Source organism: Xiphophorus maculatus, chromosome 16 (genome assembly GCF_002775205.1).
Source record: "Xiphophorus maculatus strain JP 163 A chromosome 16, X_maculatus-5.0-male, whole genome shotgun sequence".
Lineage (NCBI taxonomy): Eukaryota > Metazoa > Chordata > Actinopteri > Cyprinodontiformes > Poeciliidae > Xiphophorus > Xiphophorus maculatus.
Window position 1 is genome coordinate 4,678,375 of NC_036458.1, and position 16,884 is coordinate 4,695,258.

Below are 16,884 nucleotides of genomic sequence, written 5' to 3' on the forward strand. Positions count from 1 at the left end.
GCGTCACGTCGTAATTGGTGCGTAACGTCAACCAGAAGCGTAGAGAGGGGGGTTTCTGAAAACATTCTGCAGGAGCGGATAGACCGATAAATAAAGGTACTAAGAAATATTTTATTTCCACAGTTATACCGTGTTACTCTTCACTAGTCGGCGGTAGGTTGCGATGCGTCAAATAACGCCTTTTAAATTTGTTACAGTAAGTTAAAACAGCTGCTTATGCTAACTGTTGTTAGCTGATGCTCCCATCACCATTAAATAGCAACATTAGCAAAGCTGTTCTCTGAAAGAATAGCTGTTTCTCTTCATTAAATGTGGCATTTGCACTTCGCTTGCTATCACTATGTAGGTATTTTCCCTTATATTTTACAGTTATTTCAGCAGTATTGCCAGTTGAATTGGTTTTGCTGGAAGGATTTAATAAAACAGACGGGGGGAATTAAGTATTGGGATGGTTTTGCAACGTCCAAAAACATGTTTTTTCATCAATTTTCCTATCAGGTTGCTTTTTGTCCTTTAAAGTGGACATAATCAATAGTCCTTGATGCTTTAAGTCTTCCTTAAATGGCTTTGCACTTATTTTTATTTAAATAAAAGAAATTTCAGCAAAGTACCAGAACATTTTAAGAGCATGATTAATTTGTTTTTTGTTGTTTTGTGTGTTTAAATTCAGTTAAGTCTGGCAACAATCTAGCGTTAAAAAATTAAAACTTTGTTTACAGGCTATTTTTGGTGCTCTTGTTATGTGATAAAAAAATTTTTTAACCTGTTTGAGATTCTCACAACATTATAAGTAATTAATGACATGTAGTTACAATATTATTAATTATGTCAGCTTTTGGATAAAGAACAGAAATGATCTCAAAAGCATAAAATTTGGGAGGCATTAGGAACGTGTCGTTCAATCTTTCAGTTAAATTAAAAAAATATATCAGTACTCGTGGCAAGCTGCAATGATAAAGGACTTTTTTTGACAGGATGGGATGAAACAGTATTTCCTTTTCATCACAGTTCCTTTATTTTCACAGATATTCTCAAAAGAAGTTTATTTCAGCATCTGATGTAAGAACAACCTCAGGAGGATCAATGTCGTTTCTTGTAAGTGTTTCCATTTTTTGATTTATGACTTCCACACAGTTTTTCTAGGTTAATATTAAACCTCATTTAGAAATTTTGAACTAATTCAACTGAAATAAAGTCTGTTAGAGTATTTTTTGCTTTAGCTTTTGTAAAGTTTTTACAGGAAATTTTACAAACTAAACATTTTAGGTTTTTTTTTTTTTTGCATGCTTGCTGTTTATTATTAACCACTGCTGTCAACAGCCTTAATTACTCTCTCTTTGTCTTTCTGTGTTTTTCTTTTTCTTGCTTTCAATTTGCTTTTTTATTATGCCTGAAATTAACTTTTTCTATCTGTCAGCGCTGGGTAACTGAGAAACTGAGTGTGGAGAGCCTGCGGGATCTGGAGTTATTTGGAGGTGAGGCTTAAGTGAAACAAATTTTAAAAAACTACTTTAGGTTGTTTCCTCTCAGTTCTTGCTTTGCTTTGCTTTCCAGACATCATTCTAAATTTGTTATTCATTGTTTTGTCTGATCTGTTTTGAGCTTTTTTATTTCTTTCCGTTTTTGTCAGCATTTTATAGGAAAATTATGCAAAAAAAATTCCTTAATTACTTTCTAATGTGTGCTGTGGATGCTATTATTGGTTTGAAAAATCAAAATAATTATTGTTATTTTATCTAAGAATGAGAAAAGTCTCAGAAATAGCAGCTGGCAGTATAAATTTCTTTAAGTGAAACTGTCATCGAAGAAGAAAAGAAAACATTTTGTGTTTTTTTTTTATTTATTGACATGTCTATATGTATATAAATTATGTTTATTAAAGTCTATAAAATATACAAAATAATAATTTTCAGAAGAGTTTAATTTTCTTTTTCAAACCAAACTGACATGAAAACCACAATGAAAGTGGAAAAAGAGACACTTTTATTCAATAATAGCACTAAATCAGAACCAATATCTTTGCGCTTTTTAAAAAGTATAAATACTCTAAACAGTTACATTATTTTTCCAAAATGCTTTCATGTATCTTAAGAAACGTATAAGCGCCGCTTGACAGCACTGACATTAGTGGTTTTGATGGAAATTGACAGTAAATCTTTACAGGGTTGACAGAGATCAAATGTTGTGCAATATGAATATTTTTTCAGTTTTTTAAAAAATATATTTGTTATGCAAAATTGCTGGATTGGATTTATTTTGTTGCAACTTTACCTCATTTTCATTTGATTGCATCTTTCAGCATTTGTGCATGTTTGTTCAAATTGGTCATTTGTTTTGGCTGCACACGATTCCCATTGCCTTACAGAAAGTTCCTGTCAGAATTTTAGATTTAATCTATATGAGCATGAATATCAGTAATTTTCTGCTGTTACTGATTAGCGCTAGACAGTGCATTTCAAATGAATCGTTATCGCAATTTGATTGTATGCAGCATTCATTTTGCTCAGAGTGCAGCAGATGTTGGATAATTGAGAAGTTGTTCTAAAAGCAGATTAAAAAGTAGAAACTACAAGTTTTTTCAATGCTAAAATAGAAGACATAAGCCAGAAAAAAACATTTTTTTAATAAAAACTTTGGTGTTGAAATGGAAATATTGAATTAGTGTAACATTCACCAACATTATTGTTTTCCTAATTCTTTTATTGATACATTTGAGCTGTTTTTCTTGCAGGATGAAATTATTTAACGTGTAAAAGTGACTTTTGAAACAATCATTGAGAGCAAAGTTTTGTCCCTCCCATACATTTTGTTATTGATTTGCTGTATGTTGCTTAGGAAGCTGCACCTGAACCACATTTCACGACTCTTTGCTCAACTGGTAAAGTTATTTTTCAGTGCTGTGTTTCCTGCTACAGATCAGACTTTAAAACAAACTTTCAGTAATGTTGAGTTTAAGAAAAGATGTGAAACCAGCACATTTCTTTGAGAGTATTTTTGTGGCTCTTGTGGCCTGAATTCACAGCAGAGCAGACAGGAAAGAAATAAAGAGATAAGGGGGGAAGAAACGCAGACATGCAGCAAAGGCACTAAAGTTGGAAGTTAAACACCAGATGGCTGTCTGCAGGTCTGACGCATCAAAAGAGACCGTCTCTGGAAAAGCCCAACCTTCTAAAAATGATGGACTGAGCTTAGAAGCAGAGATTGTGTTAATAATATAAAATCAAATTCGTCGTTTAATTTTAGCTTTTTGTTTTTGAAGATTTAATTTTAGAGGGAAAAAAATGATTTTTTTCCATTATTTTACTTCTTGGGTTTCCATAGTTCAGAGTGATGCCGGCATGCCCAAGGCGGCCATCTTGTTTTACAGCTTCTGTTTATGTTTTGGACTTTGAATTCAAGTCAACTTTACAGGCATTTTTTTTTTGTTTCTAATTACGAGAATAAAGTTTTATGAGAATTTTTATGAGAAAAATAAAGACGTAAAATGAGGAATGTTGAGCATCTTGTGAAGTTATACTTCGGTATAAATTTTACAAATTATACTTAATAGAAATATGTAACTTTTAACACATCAAAATCAAATTGTTATCAGCAGCAGGACTTAGAAACTGTGTAAATAACTTTATTTTGAAAGAACTAATTAAAACAAGTTTTTCTGAGTATTTTAAAGATGCTTTTTCTGGTAAAATTGTAAATATTATGACTTTGTTGTTGTAATTAAAGAAAACAACCAATACTCCCTTATACAACTCACAGAAATAATAACTGAAATTAAAGCCACTTTTGGAAATATTTTCTTTCATTTTTAGAAAAAAAACTAAAAAAAAAAATCTGGTATGAAAAAATCTGATTTTATTTTTAAGCCTCATCGTCCAGCAATAATATATGTATAATTTTGACTCTGTTGGGATTATTTTTGAACATCCACCAAAAAGTTTATCTTGTTCACCCAACTCTCTGTTGTGTGTTGTAAAATCATTCTGTCCTGGAAAAAAACATGGAATATGTTAATAAAATCCCCAAATTACAATGACATTTATGCTCATGGTGAGTTTATGTAAAATTCTGACTGAAACTGTAATATTTGTAATTAGGATGGATTTTTTTTATTTATTTTGTGAAGCAGGAAACTCTTTTAATCAGATCTCCATCATGCAGCGGCTGTGCTTGGCAGCTGAAAAAACCCTCCTGTGGACAGAGATCCTTCTCTAGTTTTCTTTGTGTTTCACGTATTTATGTCATTGACATGGTTTCTCTACCCCAGAGCAAGCTCAGGGATTCTCACACAGGAAAGTAAGTGCGGTACTCCTGTCACTGCATCAGCATCCTCATTCTTCATGTTGCCTTTTGTGTATGTGCGTGCATGCACTGATACAGTACGTATGTGCGCACAGAGATTTACATTTCGAGGGATTCATGATCTCTCCAGGCTTTGGACATGTTTGTATGCACGTGTGTCCAGTTCATGCTGCACATGCCTGTTTTGTAGATGGTTCTTTTACACCTCACAAACGAGTGCTTTTGTTGCAGAGTTTATTGTTTTTCTAAACAGATTTAATACTTTTCATGTGTAGCCTATTAAAATAGAACAATCTTGTGTAATTTGTGCTTTAACATGTAGATTTTACAGACTGAAAGTCCAAGCTTATTGTGTGAAGAACCTGTGCTGTGATGTTTTCTTAGTGCAGTCTGTGTATCTATGGAGTTCAGATGTTGAAGTTCTTTGCTGTCCATTTTGGGTCTGATCACTGTTCGGTTCTCCATTTGATCAGGAAACTAATGCTGCAACTAACAATTATTTTAGTAATAGATTATTCAATTAATCAGATGGAAATACTACCACATTCTGCAGATATTTAATTTTTTAAATAAAATATTAGAAATTCATTAAAATACGCAAATAAACAAATAATTCAATTACTATTTAAAATAAAATGTGATAACAGCATTCCTTTATCAAAAGCTTGACTATTTGCAGCACAGGATGCAGCTAAAAGAACCAAAACGCATGTGAAAAACAAATTAATAAATGGATAGAAAAAGGTGTTTAAGAAATTTTTTTAATGGAATTTGAACTAGGTGAAGGTAAAGGGACACTTGATGAGTTTTTAGTAGAACAGATTTATAGATTTAAGTTTTTTTCTTTTACCTTAAATGCAAAATGTTTATTTTTGGACGATTTTGGCTTAAGTAAAGTTCTGGTTTTGTTTTTCTTTTGGCAGTTGGCCTTTTAAGTCTGTATTCTCTAGTTAATGATTAATCTATTACTAAATTAGTTGACAATTATTTCAAAAATCGATTAATCATGATTAGTCATTTCAGCCCTAATATTTTTTGTCCATTTTTAACACAATTACTGTTTTGAGTATGATGTTCTTTGAGCAGTTTATTTTGAGTCTGAATGCTTCAGTTAACAATCAATCAATTACTAAATTAGTTGAAAATTCTTATAATAATCGATTAATTATGATTAATCATTTCAGCCCTAATATTTTTGTCGATTTTTTTTTTTAACTTATGGTTCTGAGCATGTTGTTCTTTCAGTTATTGGCCTTTTCTGACTCTGTATACTCTAGTTAATGACTAATTGATTATTAAATTAGTTGATGATTATTTCAAAAATCAATTAATCATGATTAATCTAATTATTAATTTCAGCTCTAATATTTCTTTTGTCCATTTTAGGCTTAATCGCATCTCTGAGCATGTTTTGTCAGGAAGTGGCCTTTTTGAGTCTGTGTACTCCAGTTAATGATTAATCAGTTACTAAATTAGTTGATTAGTTGATTATTTCAATAATCGATTAATCATGATTACTCCGATTAATCGTTTCAACTGAACATGAAGTATATACAAAGGTTTCTTTAAACCGTGGCTGCCAGAGCATGCTCGATTTTCCTGCTTAGACGGTTTTAATTTGTGCTTCCTAGATGCGTAAAGATTTACCATTTAACTTTTTGCTTATAGAAACAGTCTCTGATTTTATCTGTGGGGATATTTACAGAGGCTAAACGTTCATTTTTATTTTAAAATGAAGTCATACATTAGCCTTCATCCGCCTCACCAGCTCACTGCTGCAGTCGGTTAATTTCCATCATTTTTCAAAAGCGATAACTTGATGGAAATCAGGAGTCCTCACTGCCAAGAATGTGGAAATGTTTATATGCTGCTGTTCTGTTATAGGTGGTTCACAAATACTTTAGCTTACTGTGGCGCAGATCCTTATGGAAGCATTTCACTGCCACAGTTTGGAAACAAATTCAGGTGTAGCATTTTGTTTTAACGAGAAAGTTCGACGTTAAAAAGTTTGAGTTTTGTTTTCTAAAAAGAGATGAAAAAGTTGTTTAAAAAAAAGTTTTTAATTTTAATGAGTTTTACTTCTCGTTCTAACGAGAAGGCATTTTCGTTTGAACGATAGTTTGTCATTAAAAAATTTAAACCATTCTCATTTTAATTAGAAAGCTAAAATGAGATAGCTTTAGAATTTGAATTTTAGAAAATGAATTTACTAAAATTTTATTTTAGAAATTTTAACAATTTTAAAATAAGAAATGTTAAGTGTCTCATTTTAACAAGTTTGAATCTTGTTTAAATGAGAAAGTTTCTCATTAAAATGATCATTTCTCTTTAACAGGAGATGCAAAACATTTAAAATGAAAAACTATCAATTTAACGAGAGTTTCTAGTTGAAACAAACAAATCTGTTAGTAACAACGAGTTTAGGTTGACTCAAAATGAGAAGGCTTTCTCATTTTAATGAGAAACTCTCTTGTTGAAAATGAGAAAACCTTCTCATTATATCGGGATTCGTTGTTTTAACGAGACTAAAATTTCTCGTTAAAATTATAACATTTCGGGCGTGGCGTAGCGGTTAGCGCAACCCATATTTGGAGGCCTTGAGTCCTCGACGCGGCCGTCGCGGGTTCGACTCCCGGACCCGACGACATTTGCCGCATGTCTTCCCCCCTCTCCTTCCCTGTTTCCTGTCAGCCTGCTGTCATATGGGGGACACTAGAGCCCACAAAAGAGCCCCTAGAGGGGTTAAAAAAAAAAAAAAAAAATTATAACATTTCTTGTTAGAATGATAGTTCATCTCACTCAAATGAGGTTTAGAACTCAATTAAATGAGAATTGTTCTCATTTAATTGAGATTAGTTTTATATCTCATTATAGCGAGAAGGTTTCTCGTTTAATAAGATGTAAAATTTGCTCCTCTTGTTAAAAATCCTTAACGCAACTTGCCATAACTCTCCTTCTTGCCCTGTTTCTTCTAGATGACTTCTAAAAATCCCAGAAGATGTTGCTGTTTTACTTTTACAACCTTATTATATAAAAGAGAATATATTTTGGTATTAATGAGATTTAAATCTAGTTAAAATGAGATGCTGCTTCTGAGTTTATTTCCAAGCTTTGGCAGTGAAACACTGTAGATCTTACAGTGGAACTGTTATTATATTTTTAATTATTTGACCTTTAAGTCAGACTTGTACTCACTGGATATGATGGATGTTGTTACTGATGTTTTAAATCCACTAGTGCTGTCTGTCTGCCTAACACTGTAGTACCACAGATTGGTCTTTTCTGTTGTTTTGTGATGGTTTAAGGGTTTTATCTGAGACGGATGAAGCTGAAATCAGAGTTTTGTGTTGATTTGTTTTTTCTGCTCCAGCCCCATGAGGACAGTGAGGAGAGTTTGAGCTCGCTGCCACGCCGAGACACGATGGGCTCCTTCCTGCCAGACAGCGGCTCGTACGAGCTGCTCGCTGTTATCGGTAAAAAAAAAGCTGAGATTTATGCACTTTTTATGTTTTATAGCATGAACAGTTTCAACAAATCAAACAGCCAAATCACTTTTGTTAATGCATGCAGTATTTTTATTCAGTCATGCATTTGTTTGCTTTTCTAATTCTTTTCTAGCTTATTAGTGCTTTTGTTTTGTTTAATTTGTAATAACAAACTGTTTTATTTTTAATATTGGGCTAAAAATTTCATTTGTCATTATTAATATTATTATACACTTTTTTTTTTAAATTTTGATCTTTTTTCTCATCTATTAATTCCTTGCGGTTCCATAGCAACGAGTGATGTCAGCACACCTGGGGCGGCCATTTTGTTTGAGAAATATGTTTCATAGTTTCTATGTTTTATTTGGACTTTGAATTCAGGTCAACTCTACGACAGAATATTAGGGTCAAACTATGATTTGATTTTTGTTTTTAATTACAAGAACAAAGTTATAACTCTACCAGAATAAAGTTGTGATATAACCAGATAAAACATTTGTTTTAAACATTTTCAGATTACTTTATGCCTCATGAGGATTAGTTAATTTTTTATTCTTTGTCTAGATTTTTTCTGTTTTTTTATATCTGTAAATGGAGCTATGTAGGTAAACGTTGAACTCAAAGATAAGTTTGCATCCTATTTTTATACTGACTCATATTTTTGGTTGTTAGGAAAAGGCTTGGACGACCTGATGACTGTGAACTTGGCTCGTTACAAACCCACTGGAGAACATGTGGCCATTCGTCGAATCGACTTGGAGTCGTGCACCAACGATATGGTCACCTACCTGCAGGTCTACATCCTCCTTCTGTTTAAGAATCATTTCTAACTTTGTGATTTATTGGGAATTATTATTTCAGCTACTGTGGTATGAAAAAATGCATGCCTTCTTATAGATTTCTTCACTTAAATGTTGCAGATCATCAAAGTTTAATACAAAAGAAAAAAATTTTAATTTAATTTTTATGTTTAATTTGAAATCTGTCCAAAACATTGTTGTTTAGCTTACTTTATATTGTTAGAAGAGTTCAATTTAAATAACATCTTAATTTTACAGGACTTTGGTGGCTAGTGAAGTAGTAAATTTATATTTTCATACAGAATCATGCTGCTCTGGGCTACTTTTTCCCCTTATCACATTAGTTTATCATTTGAAAACTACCTATGTTACATACTCTGATTAATATGTCTGATTTTAAAATTTATTGGATGATTTGAAAACATTTAAGTGTGAGGGGGAAAAAAAAAAAAACAAAAGGTGGCATTTAGATTTTCTCAGCGCTCTACAGTTTTGTCAACGCTGCAAAAACACTAAATCTTACCGAGTATTTTTGTCCAGTTTCTTGAACAAATATCTTATTTTAAGTGTAATGACTCGCGTGTAACTTTTAGGCAAGATATTGGAGCTTGTTTTAATGCAATAATTCGATAATATTGGTCATAAAGTTCTAGTTCCACTGGCACCGTTACCTAGCAACCCCAACCAAGGCCAAGCCGTTACCTAGCAACCTAGTTTTAGTTCCATTGGGAGATTATTTCACTTGTATAGCAAGACAATTCTCCCATGATATACGTGAAATAATCTTCCAGTGGAATTAGAACTTTTTTGATCAATATTAAGAAATTAAATACTTAAAACAAACCACTTTATCTTTCTGAATAGTTACTGTATGTTGGTTTGTCTTATTTCAAGTGTAGTAAGATATTGGCACTAGAAAAAAAAAGAAACTTTGTATGATTTGGTGCTTTTGCAGTGAAGTTTTTTTTCTGTCTAATAAAATTTTCCCTGCTAATTTCTAAGACTTTTCTTTCCTCTTTACACTAGGGTGAGCTACATGTGTCAAAGTTGTTTCATCACCCCAGTATTCTGCCGTATAGAAGCGTCTTTATAGCAGAAAACGAGCTTTGGGTCATCACACCATTCATGGCTTATGGTACAGAAACACTCAAAATTTATTCCCCTGTTAAATCTAACGCAGGAGATTTTCTTATCTTCATTATTACTTGATCTTGCAGGGTCAGCTAGAGATCTCATCTGCACTCACTTTTCGGATGGGATGGGTGAACTCACCATTGCGTACATTTTGCTCGGCATGCTAAAAGCTCTTGAATACATCCATCACATGGGATATGTACACAGGTAAGATTAACTGATATATGTGAAAAAGATAACCCTATCTCTAGAATCTGAAGAAGCCTCTGACTGAAGACGCTCTGTTTTCCCAAGACAGTCTCATGAAGAAGATGATATTAGTTAAACTATGCATTTGGATTTGACTGCTGGTGTTTTTTTTTTTCATCGTTTTGCTCATGTAGGAGTGTGAAGGCCAGCCATGTTCTGATATCTGCAGACGGACAAGTCTGCATGTCCGGTCTGCGGAGTATTTTCAGCCTCATCCGTAACGGCCAAAGGGCCAAAATGGTTCATGACTTCCCTCAGTACAGTGTGAAGGTGCTGCCTTGGCTCAGCCCTGAAGTGCTACAGCAGGTACGGAGCATCAAAACATACTGCAACCCTGTGTGTCTGTCTTATCAGCAAATATTTTAATTGTTTTTCCCAGAATCTGCAGGGATACGACTTTCGATCAGACATCTACAGCCTGGGCATCACGGCCTGTGAATTAGCCAATGGACATGTGCCGTTCAAAGACATGCCAGCTACACAGGTGATCAGAAACTCAAAGCTACGTTAGCCATTTTGACGCCTCATATTGTGTTAAAGATACAATATGAGGGTCCTTAGAGGTACAACAAATTCTCAGAAACACATTAAAAATACTTGAATTCAAGTAAAGAAACAAGAAAAGAATCCCAGTTACTCAGCTGTAGTTTTGAATTAATCTATTAAATGGGACAAAATTCACATTTTTCACATTTTTATATTTCCAATAAATTAATGTTTACATTCCATGGGCAGTGTGCAGTTACCTAACAACCCCAAACACGCTCAGCCCCGTTACCTAGCAACCCAAGCAGAATTCCAGCACATTTGGTCAGCTGGTTTCACCGCCACTGTACAATGGCTGCTGGAAAAGAAGTGTTTTGTTGTTGACTTCTCATCCAGAAACCACTTTCTGTATTCTTGTAGATAGTGCAGGAGGCTCCACTTCTGCTTTTCAAAGATGTACAGCTGTATAACTGCACATCCATTTACAGCCATTTTTACTGATGAGTGTAAAAGTTGAGTTGGGGGCGTGGCCAGCAACAATTTATTTGGATTTAAATGTCTCAATGATGGTGTCAAAACCGTATTTATTTCAATTCATCTGGGAAATAAAACCCACCGTTTTAGGGCTCACATGATTAAGAAAGATTATAATGTTATGAATATCTTTAAAAGTTGCCTCTTTGGTCATATTTCAGTCCATTTAGAGCAATGAGCGTTCCCACAACAGGGCATGCGTTTCTCGACATACCACCGGTGTAGGGGGCCAAATGCTATTTATCGGCTGATTAGTGGATGGATAAGATCCATCGACGTTAGATTAACTCATTACTCGACAATTTGTATCCATAATATATAATTCTTAGTTTACTTTTCAATAATTCACTACTTTTGATTTGGTTTGTAGCATAAAACTCCAGTAAAATGCATTGAGGCTTGTGGTTGTAAAAAATCCAAAGGGTGTAAATACTTTCGGAAAGGACTGACTTTTGGTTTTAACAGAATGACCTACATTTATTATTTTCTTGAAGATGCTTCTGGAGAAGCTGAACGGAACCGTGCCTTGCTTGCTGGATACCGCCACGATTCCCCCGGAGGAGCTGTCGCTCAAGCCGTCCCGCTCTGCTGCCGACTCGGGGATCTGCGAGGGCCCGAGAGCCGGAGGGCTCCGGCACTCAAACGGAGAACCGTCCTCATCCTCCGGAGGACATCCGTATAACCGCACATTTTCCACCCACTTTCACAACTTTGTAGAGCTGTGTCTGCAGCGAGATCCGGAAAATAGGTTGGTGAAATCCGATTCATGTTGCGTGTGACATTATTAAAAACACGAAATGCGTTTTTCTAATTTTTACTTTTTTGTTGCAGACCATCTGCTGCCACTCTTACTGGACATCCTTTCTTCAAACAGGTGTGTGAATTTTTTTTGTTCAGCTTAAAATGTATGAATCCAGACATGTTTTCTTTCGGTTTTAAATAAGTTTTGTCTTACTTTGTACAAGGGCTGCAACTAACGATTATTTTAGTAATTGATTATTCTGGCAATTAATCGGCATATTCTGCAGATTTTTCATTTAACCACCTAAGCATTTTTTTACACAATTTGAAAAAAACATTTTTTTAAAAAGCAAATAAGTAATTCAATTCCTTTTTTAAAGTAAGAAAATTAACATTTTATTACCTTTTAAATAAAATGTAATAACTTGATTGTGTATAGCAAATGTTGTACCCAGATATGTTGTTCTGAGTAAAACATATTTCCTTTTTTTTTTAAAAATATTAAATGCAAAATGAATGTTTTGGCTTAATTACTGCTCTGACTATGTTGTTATTTCAGCAAATTCACTTTAAAAAAAAAATCTGTTCACTCCGGTTAAAGATTAATCGATTGCTACATTATTTGAGGATTATTTCAATAATCGATTAATCACGATTAGTCATTTTAACCCTACTTTTTGTATTGGAAAAACATCTTTCCAGCTGCACTTGAGACTTAATTTCTTTTATGACAATAAAATAGCTTCTCCTTTCCCATTTATCTCACATTATGTTTGTCTTTTCAGATCAAACGTCGACCGGCGGAGGCGCTGCCTGAGCTGCTGCAGCCAGTGTCACCCATCACTTGCTTCGAGAACTCCGGGCCACAGGACTCCGTTTCTGGACTGGCTAGTCTGGAGTCTGGCCTGAGCTACCTGGAGGTGGACGACTGGGACTTCTGACAGTAACGGACTCAACAAGCAGAGGATTTTATGGAGAAGCTCTTCACTGAGGATGGGATTTGTTATGTTATTGATCTCCTTTTAAGTGATTTCCATGGTAATTTAAAAGGAAGTTGTTATTCACAGACAAATTTAAAGCTAACAGTGTCAGGGCTATTGTGAACAAGTGGGCATGGAGGAGTACATTTCTGCCTAATTACTCACCAATTTACAAGAGAAAAACATGGAAAGTTTGTTTGTTGTAAATATGTAGGGGAAAATTTTAGTTTTCCACATTTACAGGCAATAATGTATTATGTTAAAACTAGAATATTCTGACACTATAAAGTCAGAAATGTGTCGGGGGGGGGAGGCTGAATTTTACCAGGTGAAATCTCAAATTAAAGATAAAATCAGATCTCTGCAAAAAAGAAAGAAGTCCTCTAAGAATGAGTTTTTCTTTTGAATCAAAACATATTTCTGGTCCTAAATTTACTGCTCAAATCTTTTTGTTGCAAATGCCCAGCTTTATGATCTCAGAGAAATTATTTTTGTTTTCTTTGCAAGTTTTTGGCTTTACAGTGTCAAAAGATTATAAAATGTATGCCTTCTTGCAAATTTACAATTATCAGAACAGTCAGGGTTTTAATCTTGTAAATATATTAAATTAATCTCACAACTTTTTAGTTTCCAGGTGGAAATTTACTCCACCGTGACCAGTTATTTTCTTTTAATGCTCCTAATACTCTGCATCTTTCTTGATGTCTTGCTCATGTTCTGTTTTCTAGATATGCACAAACTCTCACATGGCACTGAAGGCCTGACAACGGTTCACTAAAACACAAAATGCCATTTCTGAGTCGATCAGAAGCTGCTCAATATTTTTTCAGGAACACTTATTTTGCATTAAAATTGTAACTTTATAATTTTCCACAGATGACTGTTACCGCCTTAAAGCAGATGTAAATGTTCTTGATTAATCAACTGAACAAACAGGATGTAAATGGGTTTTTCAGTTGCTTCAGGCTGTTTTTTGTTGCATAGTTTGCAAATGAGTGATCGGGGTGTTACTCATGGGGAAAGTTAATCTTTCTTTTATGCTTGTTTTGTTTGCATGTATATTTGAACGTAAGGGCAAAAATTAAACCTTAACAATAAACTCAGTGGAACTTCATATTTTACCAAAATGGAGGCTGTAAAGCTTCTAAAAAATATTTATTGAAAATTTACACAGACAAACACAAAGAGAGGTTTAAAAAAAATCATATGATGCTAATCTTCTTCCTCTGATGGAGGCTGATCTGCTGCGGCAGCATTACGCTTCTCCATCTTTGCAATAAGCTCTGGAGGAAAAAGACAAATCGTATTTGAGTACATCAATGTATTAATAACCTGTCCTTGGTTTTTCTAGCAGAACGTTCTTGCCTTTTGCAGGGTTAAAGACTCCGTTGGTTTGAGTGTTGCAGACGTAGCAGCGTTTGGACTTGCGGTAGTGCTGCAGGGCGCAGGTTTCACAGAAATAGTGCTTGCACCTGGAACACAGCTGACCGGTTAGTAAAACCAAAAAAACACAGAATCACAGGAAAAGCGTGAAGGGACGACTCACTTTGTGATGATGGGATTCTTAAAAGAATCCCGGCAGATGAAGCACTTAAAGGGCAAATCCTCATCGTCGCTGCTCACCTCATAATTCTCATCATCTAGAGTGAAATAAATAAGTTAAAAAATGCTGAAAAATGCAGAAATGATTTTGAAAATAATTTTATTCACCATTTCCTCCATATGTGCCCTCATCCAGCTCCCTCTCAATCTGCCAGCCATGTTTGTAGTCCGATCTGTCGTGAAGGAACTTGCAGCTGTCTTTAAAAGAACATGCAAATTATTAGAACAAACAAATGGATTTTTAAGATGACACCACAAAGTTTTACATAATTTATATTGTTACACAAACCTCCAAAACCACAGAATCCAGTCTCCTTGTAGTCCTTGCAGATATCTGGCTGGTAGTCCCACCGGACTGTGGCTCTCAGGTGTTCAGGGGCGCGGATCGGCCCTTTCCTGTTTTAAAGATTACATTTAATTACAACTTCAATTTCCTGACATTCTGTTTATGATCAATTTAATTCCCTGTACTTAAATAATAAAAAAAATAGCTTTTATGATTAGTCTTCCAGCAGTTATTCTAGTACATTTCTAAACCTTAAAAAGTACTTTATCCCAAAGGGAAATTAAATAATTCAAATAAACGTTTGCCGCCTCACCTGACCATGCCAGAAGAGGCGTTCCCCATGGTGGTGTCTTTAGGCTTGATGAATTTCTGGTAGTTGTTGATGCCACGGTATATTTTATCATCTTCTTTACCTGTGAGCTCCTGTTTAAATTGGAATAAGAAATGCCTATAAATATTGATTATTAATTCTCAAGCATGTAACAAGTTGGGGTTTTTTTACCTCTTGGATTTTCTGACTCCTCTCAAAAATCGCCTGGGCATCTTTGTCTCTCTCTGTGTCCAGCTCATATGTAGCAGTTGCACCCATGTCCTCAGGTCCCTCCGGTTTCTATATTTAAACATAAAAAATAGCAGATAGAAAGAGATTTTACATCTTCAAAACACTTTGATAATTTTTTTTACTAACAGTATCAAAGTTTTATCTCACCGCTGACCGTGTAGACTTATAAGAAACAGTGATCTTGTCGTCCTTGCCTTCGTCGCTGTCACTGGAAGATAAAGCATCTCTCTCTACCTTTTTCGTCTGGAAAAATTAGATAAAAATCATTATTTACTTCAAATCCTCAACAGAATAAGCATTTTTGCATCGTTACCGTACCCTCTGAATCATGGGATTGACCCGAGCATCTTTCTTTTCTCTTCTGACCACGGCGCTCTGGTCCTCATCACTGTTACTGTCTAAAAGAGAGACAAGTATGAGCCGAAATATTTACCTAAAGGTAACAAAAAGCTGTATAGTCATTAAAAAGCTTCCGGTTTGCATATGTATCACCGAAGAGAAGCTTAAATAGCCAAAATGTGACCAAGAGGTCGAAATTCCGAATAACCTGGAATGCAGCACAAACCTCTAGCTAAAACAATTTACCAAAAACATTTAAATACACTGATTAGATATAAAGGCTCATATTACATATTGTAGTGACTTATATTTGCAGAAAGCACATAAATATACCCACCGTCTGTTTTGTTTAGAGTTTTCAAACCGACGTTAAAAGCAACAAAATACCCTAAATTCACAATTTAAAAACTAATTAAATGCTATCGGATTTGAATTAATTACCTTTGTCACTGCCACTCGCTTTCCTTTTCCGTCCGGAGAATTTTTTAGTAGATTTTTTAAACAGAAACCTACAAGAAGGCGATTTGGCCTCCTCAGACTCCGCCATCTTGCCAGCTCAGTTACTGTCCTGTGTGGTCACAGCGCCCTCTACTGGTTTGGAGAGCACATGACTTGTTTGTCTCCTCTTCCTGGCCAAAGGGAGGCTTGCATAGCGTCACAGTTTAGCCAAATCTTTTTATTAAAAAGATGAAAAAAACGTTATTATTCAAAGAAATGTTTAGGCGTTTCATACAATATCCAACGAAAAACTGTTTTAAAATTGCTGTTTGACTTTATGATTTAACGTGCTTGGTCGGAAATATATCAACTTTATAGGTTCAGTTTCTGTGCTAACATAAATTATTATTGAGCACAGTAATTGGGCACAGTTTTTGCTTTTTCATTTAATAAAAAGTAACTTTTTTATATATATTTTTTTTTTACAAACCTGCAGGAAATTGCTGCTTCTACTGATATTCATTATAAATTTTGTACATACTTATCTCTCCAAAGTACATCAAAATGGCCATTGTTTAGAGTTTGTCTGTAAAAGTTTAATTTATACTAGGTTTTAAAATCTGTTTTCATGTGTGACATAAACAAAGGAGGGTGAACTACCCCAAAATTGAACTCAAGTAAAAGCACTAGTTTAACATATTTTTACTCAAGTAAAAGTAAAAAAGAAAGAGTAGCTGTATAAAACATTACTTAAGTAAGAGGAAAAGGTATTTGGTCAAAAGGAGACTCAAGTACTGAGTAACTGATCAAATTACCAGTTATTTAATATTTACAAATCATCAGACAGCCAAAATATAAAGTTAGGTGGAAATGTTTGGTACTTTAAGTATGAAAATGGCAATATTTTATAAAAGTTTTTTTAAAAAAAAACCCCTTTCAAATCAGTTTC

General features: G+C 34.4%; 2 protein-coding genes across 4 annotated transcripts; one reads left to right on the forward strand and one right to left on the reverse strand.

Annotated features, from left to right (window-relative positions):
- The first annotated feature begins 9 nt into the window (after positions 1 to 9).
- Positions 10 to 13,803, forward strand: strada (STE20-related kinase adaptor alpha). 3 transcript variants are annotated; one of them, XM_005796653.3, is made up of 13 exons: positions 10 to 96; positions 1,026 to 1,095; positions 1,418 to 1,475; positions 4,265 to 4,293; positions 7,670 to 7,772; positions 8,457 to 8,578; positions 9,611 to 9,719; positions 9,802 to 9,925; positions 10,102 to 10,273; positions 10,347 to 10,451; positions 11,482 to 11,735; positions 11,819 to 11,861; positions 12,514 to 13,803. In XM_005796653.3, exons 2-13 carry the CDS (start codon positions 1,084 to 1,086, stop codon positions 12,667 to 12,669), a joined length of 1,287 nt encoding a protein of 428 aa, XP_005796710.1. In that variant the 5' UTR covers positions 10 to 96; positions 1,026 to 1,083; the 3' UTR covers positions 12,670 to 13,803. The 3 variants fall into 3 exon arrangements, with proteins under 3 accessions (XP_005796710.1, XP_023204329.1, XP_023204330.1); XM_023348561.1 differs by lacking the exons at positions 1,418 to 1,475; positions 4,265 to 4,293; XM_023348562.1 differs by lacking the exons at positions 10 to 96; positions 4,265 to 4,293 and having other exon boundaries at positions 1,064 to 1,095.
- Positions 13,804 to 13,846: 43 nt separating this feature from the next.
- On the reverse strand, positions 13,847 to 16,082 carry rnf113a (ring finger protein 113A). The gene is made up of 10 exons (XM_005796656.3): positions 15,939 to 16,082; positions 15,477 to 15,556; positions 15,306 to 15,401; positions 15,099 to 15,206; positions 14,910 to 15,019; positions 14,600 to 14,706; positions 14,419 to 14,508; positions 14,255 to 14,348; positions 14,074 to 14,180; positions 13,847 to 13,991 (listed from the first exon to the last, which is right to left on the reverse strand). The coding sequence occupies exons 1-10, from the start codon at positions 16,042 to 16,044 to the stop codon at positions 13,921 to 13,923; spliced, it is 969 nt and encodes a 322-aa protein (XP_005796713.1). The 5' UTR covers positions 16,045 to 16,082; the 3' UTR covers positions 13,847 to 13,920.
- Positions 16,083 to 16,884: the final 802 nt, after the last annotated feature.

Coding starts and splice junctions, on each gene's coding strand:
- strada (XM_005796653.3), top strand. Junction 10,274..10,346: donor GCCCTGAAGTGCTACAGCAG/GTACGGAGCATC, acceptor TGTTTTTCCCAG/AATCTGCAGGGATACGACTT. Junction 10,452..11,481: donor AAGACATGCCAGCTACACAG/GTGATCAGAAAC, acceptor ATTTTCTTGAAG/ATGCTTCTGGAGAAGCTGAA.
- rnf113a (XM_005796656.3), bottom strand. CDS start 16,044: ATGGCGGAGTCTGAGGAGGCCAAATCGCCTTCTTGTAGGTTTCTGTTT. Junction 15,557..15,938: donor AGCGAGTGGCAGTGACAAAG/GTAATTAATTCA, acceptor TCTCTCTTTTAG/ACAGTAACAGTGATGAGGAC. Junction 14,707..14,909: donor GCCTCTTCTGGCATGGTCAG/GTGAGGCGGCAA, acceptor TCTTTAAAACAG/GAAAGGGCCGATCCGCGCCC.